General features: G+C 37.0%; 1 protein-coding gene across 1 annotated transcript in view; it reads left to right on the top strand.

Annotated features, from left to right (window-relative positions):
• The window catches only part of NETO1 (neuropilin and tolloid like 1), a 70,372-nt gene extending 53,177 nt beyond the window's left edge, over nt 1-17,195 (top strand). The window contains exons 8-11 of the mRNA XM_064443103.1: nt 10,042-10,155; nt 12,466-13,024; nt 14,176-14,250; nt 15,479-17,195. Of these exons, the coding sequence (XP_064299173.1) occupies nt 10,042-10,155; nt 12,466-13,024; nt 14,176-14,236 (734 nt within the window). The 3' untranslated portion in view covers nt 14,237-14,250; nt 15,479-17,195. The remainder of the gene's footprint in view (nt 1-10,041; nt 10,156-12,465; nt 13,025-14,175; nt 14,251-15,478) is intronic.
• The last annotated feature ends 400 nt before the right edge of the window (nt 17,196-17,595 follow it).

The raw sequence follows: 17,595 nt of genomic DNA, 5'->3' as shown, positions 1-17,595 counted from the left end.
TCTGTGAACTGGAAGTGGTTTTTTTTTGAAACAGGTTATTTAGCCTGAGGAATGTTCTCTTTCTGTGTAAGTCTGTTCAGGGTTAATTCTTGTTATAGAGCTGTTTCCTGGGGACTTGACATTTGTGTAGAACAGAGAAATCTTAAAGAGATTTCTTATATGGTTAGTTTCGTATGGTTTGATCAGTGTGCCCCCAATACATTTGAAATATACATGTCTCTTAGTCGGTGTCTAAAAAGTGGTCTTACAAGTTTCCAAACCTCCAGCGGTGATGAACTGCAAAGCAACGGTGCTATAAATATGTCTGAAGGTAAGGCATACAATGCACGGAGTTGTTAATTTTCCTATGCCAGAAAATCAGTAATGTTTCTCACATCATCAAAATAGTAGCAGGGCTCTAAGTAACACTTAATAACCAATTACTTCTTAATAGCTGATAATTTAGAGTGATGATCTGATATTTTGTGATTAGCATTGTTATCTATTCCAACTACCATTATGGGTTTTGTCTGCTTATGTCCTTACCTTTTTAATCTTTAATATGTCTTCTAAACATATATACCTAATCATATTTTTGTGTATGGTAGTCACTGTCTACAATAGATTTCAAATATCCAATAAATTAATTTAAGAATCAGAAAAGGGAAAACAAGAAATTTGGTTTCATCAAAAATGTCTGTTCATCTGTTAAGAAGACTTGAAAAATGAGTCTTTGTTTTTCACCCACTGACTAACTGTTCATTTCATTTTCCATGACTGTGAGAGTGGTCTCCAGCCTGATTAATGACAGACATGCTACACCTACAGCTTCTTCAAAGAGCTGCTCCTGGGCAGACTCACCTACACTTTAACCTAAAAGCAGATTTGTAGAACCAGGGCATGTGGGATAAGAAAAAATACCTCTGTATGCACAGCAGGCAAGATGTTTGTTCCCTCACCTCTGACTAATATTTGGTAGCACTGCTTCCTTCTCTGTCCATAACCATGCCTCAGAAACTCCAGACTAGAAAAATTCCATTCCTTCTCTTATTTTGATGCCCCTTTGAGTTCTAAGCCTGTTTTTAAAGCCCTGTCACATGTGGCTTTCCTAAAGGAGCACAAGTTTTATCATTCTTATTTTCTTTTTATTAAAAAACCCCATATGTGGATAGAAATCTGGGGCCATGTTTAGAGGAGTAGTGTACAGCTTTATCGAGTAACAGCACTCAAGTCCTTGTTTACAGTCAGAATCTCTGAAGGTGATCACCCCAGCATGGGCAGTTCTCTAATGGGGAAAAGGCACTGCGGGCATGCAGTATTAATGACTGTGTTTATTGTGGTAATGCAAAGGGAACTACTGAGAAAAGGAACAACAAAGCAATAACTGCAACACATGTGAAGAGGTGGTTTCCCTTTGCAAGGACTTTGGAGTGTAAATAGATTGCAGCTTTGCTGGTTTTTCTCCCTGCATCCCCAGTAATATGTGAAAAAGAAAACATTGGTATCGCCTCCTTACTGGTGAGCACTCATCTGTGATTTTCTTCCCCTCTGTGCTGTTTGCAGCTATCTCTAGTGAAAAACCCTCATTGGCTAAGCACCCCAATGACTCTTTGACCTTGAACAAGGTAGCTGTTTGTGGTGCCTAGAGTATAAACTGAGCACACACTGGCACTCTGAGCACATGCTCCTGAGCTGCCATTCTCTGGTGAGTCCATATGTCAAACCCCCCCATGAAACCATGTATACGTGTATTTTAAAGACTAGATTATCAATGTATATCTCATATTAACTATCCGTAAAAGTTACATTGATCTTGAACAGAGCTCTTTCTGAAGGTGGCTGAGAAAGAATATTCAGTATCAAGCACATTTCATTTTCAAGTTTCTAATAGCTGTATTTTAATAAGCAGGTTTTTTTCATTAGTGGAAAATGAAAAGATAAGTAGTTTTACTTTAGGTAATATACTTGTAGTGTACAGTACTAAAACCATCCTAATAATTTTATAATTTTAATAAAGTAAGTGAAACAGTCTCTCAGCATCACTGATGAACTGTTGCTCGGAGAGGCTGAGAGAAAACTTCCTCCTCTGTTTCAAGGATGATTCAAGGAACATCTGAAGAATTTCATGTTTTTTTCTCTTGTGAAGGAATAAAAGCTCTATTTTTTAGTAAAGAACAATGGGAGAATCAAATGATCTATACTTAAGGAATTCATGTGCAGGGCATGATGTAATGAGCTATCTTGAGTACATGAGGAGTAGGTGTGAAATGTCTAACCAGTTCAGTGTAAAATATTTCTCACCTCTAACTGTTGTTAAGATTTCAGAATTTTCCCATTCACCCTCAGGAGAAAGCAAGCCCTCTCACAAATGTTATGACAAGAAGTGAAGGGAGGGTGAGAGAGAAACCTAAAAATAGCAAATAGGGTAGGGCATTCAACTAAAATTAGGGAGTCCCAGACTGAAATCCCTGTCTTGAAACAGGCTCAAAGGGTAGATCCACACAGTTCCATGAAGTATGACATAGACACCCAGGGTAGCTTGCTCAGAGCTAGTTTACACCCTAGAAGCAAAGGAGTTGCACTAACTCTGCATGGTGCTGAGAAACAGTGTGGATACACTGGGGAAAGCACTGCACTGAAGTGGAAGAGCCAGGCCCCACCACCAGGTCCGTAACAAGTCAGCTTCTGACTTCATCTTGTAAAAACGTTTTGACCCGGCCATATTTACATTTTATACACAAAGTGTCCTGTAATGCCCAACAAAATGATGAATAACACACAGAGGTAATATATTTTATTATTAATGTCATACCATCACAATAGTATAAAAATTATTAATACAGAGAATATTTAATTGCTATAGTGCTTGATAAATATTGTTATAGTATAAATGTGCATGTACTACTTGTGATTATTTATTTTATTGTCTCAGTGAAAGCAGTATTTTTTTTTTTAATACCAAATATTACTCCTTTTTTTTCATGTTACTTTGTAAACATGGCATATGGAAGAACTGTTAATGCTCATCATATTTCTATGCCTTAGGGCTATTCAGGATTAAAAAAATTTATGATCATTTTGCACTAATAAATGGAAAAGTATAAATTATTTTCCCTATGTGCATCCCAAAACCTTTCAATAATAAGAAAATATAGACAACACCATTGGCTCAAGCTTTATAAATTTTGAAAGCAGTAGCCTTCAAATACAAGACTCAGGCTTTTTTGAATACTGTGATGGTAGCCTTCTGGAAATACAATCACTATAATGATCTCCTAACTTGTACTAGAAGCAAAATACATTTACATGCCAGATAATAGAAATAAGGTTAGTATTATAGGATTTTTAAAGTATAGGTTTCCTAAACCTGAAAAAGGCTCTGGGGTATCATGTCTATTCCTGTTAACACACTTGCTTATATATCTTCCAGGGTAAGTGCACCATCTTGTGTTCAGTATAAATACTTGTTGCAAAGGAGATGATGTTACATTATAATTAATTCAATAACTATAAAATCTGTTTGTATAGTAAGATAAAAGGTATCCCTACATATACCACACAAGTTTTTTTAAAAAATATTATCATTAAAAATAATGTAGAATTGAAGTGTTTGAACTTTTTCATTGGGTATATATTATTTTCTATAAACTGTAATTTTAAATTAAAATAATTAATTGTTCAAATCCAAACTGGAAAAAGAACCTTTATTAATAACTTTTTTCTTTAACTGGGGATTTAATTTAAATTACAGTATCTTCGTGCTGTAAAAATCTAACAATTTATCAAAGACTTAAACTTATTAAAGTGCATCAGGTTGAATTATATGCATAGTACTAATATGCTCACTTGTGTTATAACCATTATGAAATGTTCATTTTCCTGAATACGCTATCTCACTTATTTCTAAGCCAGTTACTTGGCAGAGCTTGACTCAAGGCAGCTTTGGACATGGGAGAAATAACAAAACTGTGTGTTCCCAGCTGATACTTTTAATCTAATTATGAAGCCGTCTTTTTAGAGAGTCACAGAAGAGTTGAGGTTGGAAGGGACTCCGGGATATGGTCCAATCCAATCCTCCTCCTCAAAGCAGGGTCTGCTATAGCAAGTTGCTCAGGGCTGCGTCCACTTTGCTTTTAAATATCTTCAACGATGGAGACTCCACAACCTTTCTGGGAAACCAGCTCCTGCACAGTGTTTGACCAGCCTCAAAGTAATAGTTTGTTCTTGCATTTAAGGGGAACTCTCTGTATCTCATTTAGTGCTCATTGCTTCTTGTCATGTCACTGGGCACTGCTGAGAAGAGCCTGGCTCTGTCTTCTATACTCCCTCCCATCAGGTATTTGTACACATTGATGACAGCCACCCCAAGCCTTCTCTTCTCCAGGCTGAACAGTCCCAGGTCTCTCTGCCGCTCCTCATATGTCAAATGATCAAAGTATTTAATGGTCTTTGTGGCCTCTTTGGCAGGACTCACTCCAGTACATCCATGTCTCTCTTGTGCTGAGGAGCCCAGAACTGGACACAGCACTGCAGATGTGGCCTCACCAGTGCTGAGTAGATGGGAAGGATCATGTCTATCAAGCTGCCGACAATGCTCTTTCTAATGCAGTCCAGGATACTGGTGGTCTTTGCCACAAGGGCACATTGCTGGCTCATGGTCAGCTTACTGTGCACCAGTACCTCTTCTGCAAACTTGTTTTCCAGTTGGTCAGTCCCTAGCACATACTGGTGCATGAAGTTATTCCTCCACACACATGACTTTGCATTTCCTTCTGCTGATATGCTTAAGTTCCTGTTTCTCCAGCCTGTTGAGGCCTATCTGTACAGCCACCCAACCACTTGGTCTATGAACCAGTCCTCCCAGTTTTGCACTGCCTGTGAACTTATTGAGGATACACTCTGACCCATCATCTAGGATACTAATGAAGAATACTTGAAGGGTATTGGTCTCAGTACTGGCCCCTGGGGTATATCACTACTGACTGGGCTCCAGACGGACTTAATGCTACTGATCACAACTTTTTGAGCTTAGCAGTTCAGCCAGTTTTAGTCCAACTCACTGTCTATTTGTCTAGCCCATATTCGTAAATTTGTCTATGAGGATGTTAGGGGAAACAGGGTTGAAAGCTCTTCTTATGTAGAGAAACACAACATCCACTGCTCTTCCCTAACTTACCAAACCACTCTTTCAATCACAGAAGGCTGTCATGTTGGTCAGCCATGATTTCCCTGTCATAAGTCCATGCAGACAACAGTCTTCTTGTCCTTTGTGTGTTTGGAAATGGTTTACAGGATTATTTGCTCTGTCACTTTCCCAGGGACTGAGATGAGGTTAACTGACCTGTAACTCTCAGGATTCTCCTTCTCAACTTTCTCAAAGACTGGGAGGGCATGTGCTTTCCTTCAGTCCTTGGAAACTTCCCCCAATCACCATAACCTTTCAGAGATAATCAGGAGTGTCCTTGCAATGACATTAGCCAACTACTGGGGGCATTGCATCAGGGCCCACGGGCTCATGTCTGTCCAGTTTGTTTAAATATTCCCTAACCTGGTCCTCTTCCACTGAGGGCAAGTATTCCTTGCTCCAGGCTTTCTCCCTCATATCAAGTGCTTGCAAATCAAAGGCAAATCCCACCAAAAGAAGATAGAGGGGAAGGCATTCAGTACCTCAGCCTTTTCCATGTCCTTTGTCACCAAGTCCCCTGCCCCATTCAGCATTACACTTACATTTTCCCCCACCTTGCTTTGCTAAATGACATATCTGCAAAAGTAATTTTTGTTTCCCTTTACAGCCTTCACCAGATTTAACTCCAGGTGGGCTTCAGCTTTCCTAACTGTATCACTGCATCTTTGGTCAGTGTCCTTCTATTTCTGCTGGGGTCATCTGACCCTGCTGCCACCTCCTGTACATGTCCTTTTTATGTCTGGGTTTAGTCAGGAGCTCATTGTTCATCCATGCAGGCTAACTGCCACCTTCACTTGATTTTCTGCTTGTTCAGATAGACAACTATTGAGCTTGGAGGAGGTGATCTTACAGGATCAACCAACTCTCCTGGAACCCTTATCTTTCCAGGGCGACTTCCTATGGCATTCTTCCAAGCAGACCCCTCAACAGGGAAATTTTGCTCTCCTGAGGCCCAGAGTTGTGATCGTGCTTTTTTGCTCTTTGCCTCTTTGCAGCATCTTGAACTCCACCATCTCATGACCACCACAGCCAGGGCTGCACCTGACATTCACACCCCCAACCGGTTCTTCATTGTTTACAAAAGTGCAAAGCCCAGCATCAGCTCCTTGATTGCCTTTATCAGAAAGTTATTATCAATGTACCCTAGAAACCTCCTGGACTGCTTGTCCCCTGCTGTGTTGCCCTCCACAGATATCAGGTGGTTAAAATTCCCCATAAGGACCAGGATCTGTGAATGTGAGGCTTCTTCTAGCTGTCTGAAGAAGGTTTCATCTACTTCTTGTCCCTGATCAGGTAGTCCATAGCAGACAGACACCCACTACAATATTGGTAGCTGTGGGCCACAACTGGGCTGCCCACTAATCCTGACCCAAAAACTCACACTTGGCTCCAACCTCAACCCAAGGCAGAGCTCTGTGCATTCCCACTGCTCTCTCCTATAAAGAGCATTTACATAGTCATGGGGAAGACCATTGCTTGATTGAGTAGGGCTTCTGCTGAGTGGAGAAATTTGTGCTGCTTTATCTAGTTGAAGCTAATGATAGCAATAGCTTCCTTTCGTGGAATCATCCACAACTTTTCCTCATGTGTAAAGGTTTACATATTTAAACGTTTATGTAATTTACATATTTACAGAAACATTTAAACGTTTACCTATTTACATCTATGGCATTGCCATAGATGATGTTCAAGAGTTAGATTAAGCTATCAAGTATTGCCGCCACATACCTTGCCTGCTTGATTCCAGTCCTATCCCGGGTTCTGTAACAGCTTCAGAAAAGCATCAGGACGAGGTCCATCTTGTTGTAAAAGAATCCTGTTTACTACCAGTTCATTTATATTGTTGCTATTACTAGAAAGTCCTTGACGCAGCATCCCAAAACTCCTTTGCTGTGCCTCTTCAAGGGCAAAAAACCTAATTCCTCCAATGTACAATGGGACTGACAAGTTTTCAGCTTCCCTTGCTGAAAATCGTTCCAACAAAAAGCCTTCATTAGAGCGGGGAAAATATATTGATTTCTTGTCCAGTTTAATCGCTCCAGGTTCAAGGGACCACAGAGAGGACTTGACTATACTAATTTTATAAACATGAACAAGAGGGAACTGTTTGTCATTAGGTTTAGGAATCTTACATTTGGGTTTCTTTCATGCTAAGTCTGCTGTACTTACTCTGAAATTGCTCTGCCTCGCTATTCATCCAGTTTTGACATTTATTCACATAACATCTGTTTCCTCCATAGTTCAACAGCACAATTTAGAGAAACTGAAATTTCCTATCTTTTTACTTCCTTTCTCTTGCCTTTCATTTCCAGATCTCCCTGCCATCACTTTCCATAATTATCCGTTCTTCTTAAATCTGCAAAAAAAGTCTTTTGTACTGCTTTTATTTTTTCTCTCTTATTTTTGAAACATTTCCTAATATTTTTCATTTGATACCAAATCTCTTGTCATTCCTTTCAGTGCAGAATACCTTAAGTGTCATCTGTTTCTGCTGTGCAGTTCTCACTTTCTTCCTCTTCCTTTCAGTTCCTTTACTACCCTCCTCTAGTTCTCTGTTTCTCCTTACCACCACTATACTTCTGAATTCCTTAATTTCTGCCTTGCACAACTGTCCTTCCTTCCCTTAAATTGTTCTCTGTTCTTTTGGGGGTTGTTTTTCCACTATTAATCCTTTCTTTGCTGTTGCATTCAGGCAAATTCATTGCATTGCATTCATTGCAAATCAGACTGGTTTTAAAGTGGCAAGAGCAAGTCATAGACATCTAGGAGGTTCTGCCTGCTCAGACTCAACAATCCATCCTCACCATTTCACTTCTAAAGCCTTTCATGCCACTCTGCATATTTTTGGTGTTTTGGTGTTTTTTTTTTTTAACTATTTCTGGCATTATTAATAAACTATCCTAATCCTGCATTTCTTTTTTTTTCCCTTGTTTCCCTTTCACTCCTTCTGCTTTCTCCATTTGTCATTTAGATCTCCTTTTGTTGTGCACTTCCTTCTTATTACCATGTATTTTGAATGGGTGGCTACATAGGTCTTCTTAGTTTTCCCTTTCATACATTCTCTCCATCTCTGTTTCACTTTCTTGCTTAGAGCAGGCAGTGAAACTCTTTCCATGTGTTGGAAAGAAACGGTCCCAGAAGATTCTCACCTTGCCCACAAGCAGGGCTTGCAGCTAGAGCGTGAAAGGATGACAGTACCTCTGGTGGGTTCCCTACGTGATGTGTCACACCATGATGTGACATAGTATCCTCACTGTCTCCAAATGACAGCAACAGATAGATAAGGACTGTCCCAAAGCACCCTTCCTTGCTAAGGTGCATATGTGCTGTTCTGCTCTTTCTATTCAGTTTAAAGTAAAATCTTTCCTGTAACAAACTTAACACCTGGCCAGGGTCACTGCAGGTTACAAGGTGGTATACCAGACTTCTTCCAAATATTGAACAGTGGGCAGAACCAGTCTGGCTGATCAGTCTTCTGCATTGGCTTAGACATACAGTATGCGTATACTGTTATACCTAAATGGACAGTTAAGTTTCTGGGTATGTGTACAAGTTTTGATAGCATTTACTATTTGTTTAAAAGACCATAGCTGCTCTGAAGAAGTCATTATAGTCAGTTATGGATATTAGAACTTGAGCACTCATTGAAAAGTGGATTTCTTGACATGATATATGGAGTCATTAAGTTCTACAATATAAATCCCTTGTACTGTCCTTAGTAAGCAAAGCACTGAAGCAGTCATCCACTTTGATCCAGTTTCTGTGCTATGCGTATATGCTGTCATAGGAATTGCTTTTAAAGATGCAGAGAAGAAAATTTGCCATGAAGCATCAAATTCTAAGTATCAGTAATATGAGCATCATAACTCTTTTATGATTAGTTAAGGGTCTTAGGTTATTTTTTAACTTTCCCTTAAAAATAATAAAGCTTTTGGGTTATTTGAACTAAAAAAATACATAAGCAGTTCATTTTTACTGATTTAACTGATAATTGATAAAATTTGCAGCTCTTTTCTAAATGTAGGAACAGGTTCTGGTTTGGTTTTAATAAAATAAACATGAACAGTAATTTATCGTTATTATGTTATATAATTTTGAAGTAGTATCTTTATAACCCCAACACCTAAGGGTCTCCCAACACTTGAGTAAGTGCTACAGTTTATCTGTGTGTACAGTTCCTTCTGATGGCTTCCAGGATGCTTCTTCACAGTAACAGTACATGTCTTTCAGTAAAGCCTTCATCCTGCATCTTTAATTTGCATGATTCTTCTAGGCCATGGGCTTCAGAGTCACTGAAGTCTTGCTTTTATTAATCTTTACACTTGTGAAGCCTTTCTTATGACCAAAAGCTTTTAAAAATAATTTTATTTTATCTAGGTATAAATGTACAGGCACCATTGATATGGGCACTAAAGTAGATATTTTCTCTGAGTCACACAAGTTTTCCTGTAAAACTGGAGTTTCAGAACCACGCTTTAAAACAAATTATTTCCCATACACTGGATCTGGCTGGGACAGAGTTAACTTTTTCATAGCAGCCCGTAACATGCTGTGTTTTGGATCTGTGGTTGAAACTGTTGATAGCACATCAGTGGCCCCCCACCAATGTATGGGATGCCAACCCTCTGCAGCTGTAAGAGTCAGACTATGGGAAAGTCCATCCATCTTAGACAGAACTGAAAATCTCCTGCCACAGAATAATAAGCAGTGTGACTTGAGTGTTCTCAACGCTGCATGTTGAATATGAAATATGCTCAAGGAACTTGTGTTGTATAACATTGTCCTATTACAGATTACATGATCACTCCTAGATGTGTTTGTTGTGGAAAGCTGAAACAGTTACTACTTAATATCAGCTTTTTCTCTCTTGTTTTTAGCCCCTTGTGAAGCCAACACATTCTTTTGCCACAGTAATATGTGTATTAATAATACATTGGTCTGCAACGGACTCCAGAATTGTGTGTATCCTTGGGATGAAAACCACTGCAAAGGTAATGTGTAGAATTGGAAATGTCAAGTCATTTAAACTGCGTGGGATACAAGATTTTATCCTTAGTTTCTTGTTAAGTACGTATCAGATGGGTCAAAGCTCAGGACGAGTAATTCAGGGAAAGCATACATCAAGCAATAGAGAAAATGAAGAGAGGTAAAAATACTGATGAATTTTACTTTCAGTGTTTGCATTTGTATTACTTGGTGTTGATTTGTGTTGGTTATGTCCTTCTGGAAGACTTCCTGATCACTTGGTATCTGTTTCCCATACAGTCTAAAATGTGCTTTAAAGACATATTTTGGTTGCTTTGTCATAGTTACCTTTGTAATGGAGTAGCATATGGATAGCAGGCATCTTTTAGCTGCATGTCGTGCCCATTATAGCCCATGTGGGCTAAAAAGCCAAGGTGAAGTGGAATTAAGACTGTAAGAAAGCAACCAAAGCTGCCTATGATCAAGTTAAATTGAAGAGCAAGGAACAAGCACAGGAAATCAGGCATAATGTGTATTTTGTAGGCAGGGACTGGTGTTCCTAACCAGATGCTGACCATAGTTTCTAAATATTGCTTTTTGTTTCTGGGAAAAAAAAAAATCAGCATCTGTGTTGCCTTCAGGGAAAAGAGTTTAACTAACTTATATTGTAGGCTAGGGAGACAGTTCACTTCCCTCCTGCTCCCCCCTGCTACTGTAGAGTTTTTCCTGGAAACATGGGACATGCCAAATTTAGGAATCAATCAAGAAAAAATTCTGAATGAGGTGGATTAGCTGTCAGCCCATAAGTCTGCTGAAGCCTGTAAAATCCTGACAAGCAGTGCAATAGTGTAAAACACAAATGAAAACATACTTCAAAAGAACACAGCAAAACTGTGGCGTGGAATAATATTCTCCAAAGAAACTAAACATACGATTGGGAAATAATTATCTGTTCTCTACTTCTTCAGCACAGAGGAAAACAAAAAACCTGCCCTACTCTTTAATTTCCAGAATTATTTTCGTCTTTCATTTGCCAAGTATCTTTTTATTGGGTCTTGTCCATTTTGCCTCTCTTGTTTTTCTGACTAGAAAAGGAGCTTTGGTGACTCCAGCAAAAAGGTTGTTCGCTGCTGTGTTGCTTTTTGAAAGTCTGCTACTTCCCCAGAGTTTGTTGGTCAGTTAGAGAAACCCCAGGTGGCTTTGCAAGAGTTGGCAATGGGGAATACTGAAAAGTTCATTTTTGGTATCTAGGAGATTATGAAGAAGTGGATGTTATTGCTTTGGTGCCAATAACTTTCCTTTCAAAATTTTTTTATTGAGTGCTTTCTTATGTTTTATGTCTTATGTTTTATGTTGCCAGGAAAAATTACACAAAATTACACTAAACTGGGTTTTGAAACTTAATCACAGTTGTCAAGTCTTGGTATGCCTGTGAGAGACTGATGCAAACGCTTTCAGCTTGGAATTCTACAAGGCTCAGTCAGTGTCTCATGTGTCTGCAGCCATTTGAAAAAAAATCACAGAAAAGTATACACAACAGTAGGGTGAAACTGGTTTTCTTTTTATTATTTTACTGCATATTTTCTGTTTTTCTTCATTCAAAATGCTGAATTGGGTGCCTAACTTCCTAGAGGATCCTGAGTAAAGGATAGTAGGTGCGATCAGCTTTTGGACTTTCATGGGTGTTTAGAAAAGTTGTGGTAATTAGTAGGCCAGGAACAAAAGAAATAACTTTCACACATTTTTTTTCCTTTCTGAAACCTAAATTTGAATAAGTTTTCTATTTTCTCCTGATTTAGCTTTTTCATTTAGTACCGTGTACAGTCCCAGTCAGGTCATAAATACTAGGACTTCACCGAAGTTCCCAGTGCAAAAAAGAATTTCTTTTTAAATCTTGTAAAGTCTTGCTCTTTCTTTGGTCCTAATGTCCTAGTTGCACATATTTACTGGAAGAAACAGAAAATAATGAAGAGAACATCTGTAACAGTCACGGGGGCTTTAGCAGGCAAATGGAGTTCAGACACTAAAGCCATCTGCTTGTTATGGTAGTTGCTTCTTATTAAAAATGTAAATAATTCTTTCATCTAATTAAGCTTGTAATATACCCTGAATAAATCACTTTCCAAGTGAATAAGCACACAGAGGACCTCTGTGTTGTTTGTTTGGCTTTCACAAATATCTGATTTCTTTCTTCTTTCTTTTTTGTCAATGAGATTGATGAAGTGAACTCAGACATAGACTAGGCTCGGCTTTGCAGTAAACTGTGAACCCATCATGATAGTTTTTATTCTTGGACTGCAATTAACGCTGTGCTTTTTTTTCCTCCTGTCACACAGAAAAAAGAAAAGCTAACCTTTTGGACCAACTTACCAATACCAGTGGGACTATAATTGGGGTGACTTCTTGCATTGTGATCATCCTCATTGTTATCTCTGTTATAGTACAGATCAAGCAGCCTCGTAAAAAATTCGTCCAAAGGAAAACAGACTTTGATCAAACAGTGTTCCAGGAGGTGTTTGAGCCTCCTCATTACGAGTTATGCACCCTCAGAGGGACAGGACCTACAGCTGACCTTGCTGATGTTGCAGATGACTTTGACAATTATCATAAACTGAGGAGATCATCTTCAAAATGCATTCATGACCATCACTGTGGATCACAAGTGTCTAGCATTAAGGGCAGCCGTAGTAACCTCAGCACAAGAGATGCTTCTGTCTTGACAGAAATACAACCCCAGCCTGTAAAACCACTTATTCAGCCCATGAACAGGAGAAATATCCTTGTCATGAAGCATAGCTACTCACAAGATGCTGCAGATGCGTGTGAGATAGACGAAATTGAAGAGGTACCAACCACCAGTCACAGGCTGTCCAGACATGATAAAGCTGTTCAGCGGTCAGTATCAATAGATTTTTGATGAAGACTATTGTGTAAGGACTTGATTGCCCAAACATATTCACTCTTTATTCAGTAAAGACGTATTTTCTTTCTTTCTTTCTGGTTTAAATTTCTGTTTCCTGATAGCACATACCATAATATTATCTCTCTCTTCCTGTCTCTCTCATCTCTGCTCCTGTTTCCTGAAGGATCCTGTACCTTAGTTTTATCTTTCTACTTTATATCTTTCTTTTTCTTTTACTATTTTACACATACCTGCATGCATACACACACAGGTCAACAGAGAACAGGTACAATTTTTAAAAACCAAAGAAGATATTGTGTGAATCTAGTTTTTGAAAAAGCCACATACATGTGGTTTCCTTGTAACTGAGGTGGCCTTGAGTATCATCCACTGTTGGTCTGACGTCTCTAAATCGATACATGAATAAATAAAAAATACATGTATCCATTCTGATGCATGGCACAATAATAAGAAACACAATCCTGGGGTAAGGAAGCCCTTTTTCTCATGAATCACTATCCTTTATATAATGAATGACAATATATGCAAAACTTTACTGTATCTGTTCCATTATTAATCACAGTATCTTGGCTTGTCATAGTAACATATATATATCGATTACAACATGAGACAGTGTAGTGAGTAGAGAATACTCATATATTTACATATAAGAATGTAGTTAAAAGAAATCTTTCTAATCAATAAAAAGTAGTCAAGCATGATATTTTTAATAAAAGCTATTCCTACTGTATATTGCACTTTGAATGACTGTAAATATGAACGATTAAAAGTTTACAAGTAAAAGAAAAAGAAAAGCAGAAACATTTATGAATCATTTATTTGAAAAAGAACACAGAAACTTTTTATATATATTTGTGTTTTCTCTTGCATGCATTATTTATGCACTACTTCTGACTGTTTACATGCCCTCCATAATTTCCTTGCACATTAAGGCATTTCTCTGACTTAAAAAATAAAAAAAAGTTATTTGATTATTTTAATCTAATTGCATGCCAATGTAAATCAGTTCATGAATATTGATCAGTTTATTGAGATGTACTCTTTATTAAGTATCTATATGCATATATTTCTTTTTTTCTATGCAAACATTATTATTTTGAATGAAATAGCCATAACATTCCAGGTTCTGCCTCATTGGGTCTCTAAGCAAACATGAGTCTGAGTACAACACAACTAGGGTCTAAGAGACAAACTTGAGGTAAGTAAACATACCTATACAACAATTGAACCATCTGTTGCTTTCCATTTGATTTGTTATATTGCTAAAATGCATGCTAGCTCTCAAGTTATAGGTCCTCTTGTATGGAGAGAGCCAGGTTTGAATACCGAGAAAACTGAAAGACAGATGACAACTTTAGCATTGTAAACTAAGCAAAACCTATTAATTCCTTATTCTTGACAGCACTATAATCATTCCCTAGATAAAAATAATCTTAATTTCAAACATATTATAAAGACAGACGCTTTGCATGGCTCTGGTGTTTCATTTACTTTTTCATTTACAGAAATAAAATTTAGAGTCCCAGCATGTGAAATAATATGTAAAACTTGGCAATCTAACCCAACCCAGGAGCATGTGGAACTATCTGTTTTCAGTTCATTTTATTCATTTAACCTTGTGGAGTGTCAGGGGAAGGGTATGTGTTAGTACTGGTAAATTTAGAGATTCTGTAGCACTAATGTTCAAGTTTGCAAATTAAACTTCCTTTTCTGAGATTTTCCTAGGCTTTTCATTTTGTATCATTTGTTATCAACACTTAATTTCAATAAACATAATATCAGATGTTTATAATGAAGTTATAGATAGCTGCTAGCCTGTCAATTTATATATGTATATATACAAACATAGATATGTGTATATACATGTTTACATGTGTATATATGTATACAGCATTTTTACTGGGAAAGAATCCATTAATGCTTTTATTGCTTCCAGATAGCCTAGGTAAATATTTTTCTGTATTTTTCCTCATAAAAAGAACATATTTTAACTTTGTTTTGCTTTCAGACAACTATTCTTGCAGTCATGCAAACTCTGAGTGGAAAAATCTATAGTGAATTATTTCAGCTGTCTGAAAGAGAGAGTGGACATGTTTCTCATTTCATTTCATTGCCTTTATCAAAACCTAAGAAGTACAGACATGTCTCACTTCCTTAGCAAGGTATTCCCATTACAGAATAATATGTTTGTTTTGTAATTTGGTTGCTGGCCACCAAGTGCTCCTTAGTTTTAAAATATATTTGGAGATTTGCGGCAAACTTGAAGGAGAAATTAGCTCCTAACTGAGACTGTCTTTTTTTTTTTTAATCTTAGTTTTATTTCAGTTGATATGTTTTGTGTCTGTTATTTACTTGTATGTTGTGTGATATGTGGAAGAAGATTTACATTGAACTTTTGTTATATGTACATTGTTTTCATTATATAGACTGCTTGAGAATAGTGCGCTCCTGGGTGATTTTGAACATGCTACAATGAAATGTGAAACTATCGTCCTTGGAAACACCAGCTAGAGGTTTTATGGACTCTCTGACCAGCTATTCTCATATCATGACAAAATTCAGCAAACAGTGTTGAGTAAAATTACTAGAAGGCAATAAGACTTTGGTTATTATGCTTATCGGTCATTTCTCTTTTTCTTTTTCTCTCTTCTTTTTGTTGCAAGTTAAATTCCCAATTTCAGGAACAATTTATTGAAATCAGGTATTTAGCCATTCATAATCACTTCAGTGGAAATGTTTGTTGGATAAGCATCTAGCAATATGACTGAATTTGACATTGAGAAAATAACCTGCATGTATGTTACTGAATATTTGAGTTGGCAAAGATCCCTTTATTAGATACACTGTAAAAAGCATGCATTCACAATTATTGCTGTTACTGTTCCATTTCTGTGTCATATGCTTGCTACTTGTAACTTTTTATATAAAGATACATAAAACAATGTATAATAATTTCTTACCTTGAGTTTAATGGCAATGTTTTCTTTTATCAAATTTACAAATCTTGCATAATTTGGAAGATTAAGCTCAAAATGTAGCTTCTAGGAACTTGAAACCCAGATAAATCAGAGAATCAGCTGTATCTCATCTCTCACTTACTGAAAAGCAAAATACATTAATTTTTTAAGACTTAAATGAATTCATAATACATAAAGTGTATCACCTAATTTCAGTTAAAAGGTTTGTGATAACCTTTTCTTCAATTCTGTACTCTTAAATAATTTACTTCCATGGCAATTATTAGGAAGTTTGCTTCAGTAGCAGAGTAGCAGATTTTTATCAGTTATACAAATGTTATGGCTGGGATCCAATTTTAGAGGTACAGATATAAACCACTTCTTTATGCAAGATAAAATGATATTCATAATTCAAGAGATAAACTTCAGTAACTGACACCAAAATCAAACCTGAGAGGTTATTAAGGAAACATCGTAGGTTGAAAAGCCACAATTATGTAAATTTGAAAACCCCCTCATTTAAGAACTTGATAACCATGCATTAAATCATAGGTTTATTATTTATTTAAAGTATTATCTTCCAAATTCTGTTTCAAAACCAATCCCAGTTCCTCCTTAAACATATTGTGTCATTCATGGCTGTTAGGTTTTCCTATACAAAAATTTTGATAGGTTTATTGAAAAAGTGGGAAGAATTCCATGGATCTTTCCAAAGTATAAATAGATGAGAAAAGAGAAAACCTGAAAGACTGGCATAAAATATAAGGTGATCTATATCAGCTGTTTAAACATATAGTACCTAATTTACATGATTAAAAATACAGGAAATCTGATTTCTACAAAACAATTCCTACAAATGTGAGTTAGGAATGACATGAGAAGAAGAAGGGTTTCAGGTATTTGCCTCCTTTTTTGTACACTATATTTGCAACGTATTTTACATAACTGGATTTTAGCTTGATGAATTTGTTTATTATCACATATTAGCTGCAAAAAACATCCTCTGTCCACTGCAGGAGTTGAGAATCATTGAGTCATCTCTTGGTTGCATGGTTTTTTAGCATGCACTAGTAGTTCATTCCCAGTTCAGTATATCTTTTCAAGTTCATATACTTTATCACTGGTTTTTTTCCCTTGATATTTCCAAGTCCTATCTCATGATCCGTTCTTAACTATATTATGTTATTTGCTGCATCCATACTTAAATTGGATGCATCCATGCATCCATTATAAAATCAAAGAAGAATGAAAGTCTTGCTGAAAGAAATGCATATACATGCACACACATTTATGTATATTTATAAATATTTGCTAACGGAGATAGTGTATAAATAAATATATAAGGAGAAATCTAAATATGTGAATTTAGCTTTGAATTAATTATATTGGTCACCTAGAAAAATGTTGAAGCCTTGGATTTTAAGTTTGCTATATCTTTAAGTGCCTAAATCCCACTGAAACATCAAGTTGGTCTAGTCCCTCCTAGACAAGCACACAATGAAATCCATTTTATGATTTTCCCAGTGAAGCATTGACTGAAAGAACTTAACTAGAGAAGACATGGGTATTAATAATTAAGTTACATG

This window comes from Phalacrocorax carbo, chromosome 2 (assembly GCF_963921805.1).
Source record: "Phalacrocorax carbo chromosome 2, bPhaCar2.1, whole genome shotgun sequence".
Classification (NCBI taxonomy): Eukaryota; Metazoa; Chordata; class Aves; order Suliformes; family Phalacrocoracidae; genus Phalacrocorax; species Phalacrocorax carbo.
The sequence above is the reverse complement of the archived record's forward strand: the minus strand, read 5'-3'. Positions and strand labels throughout refer to the sequence as shown.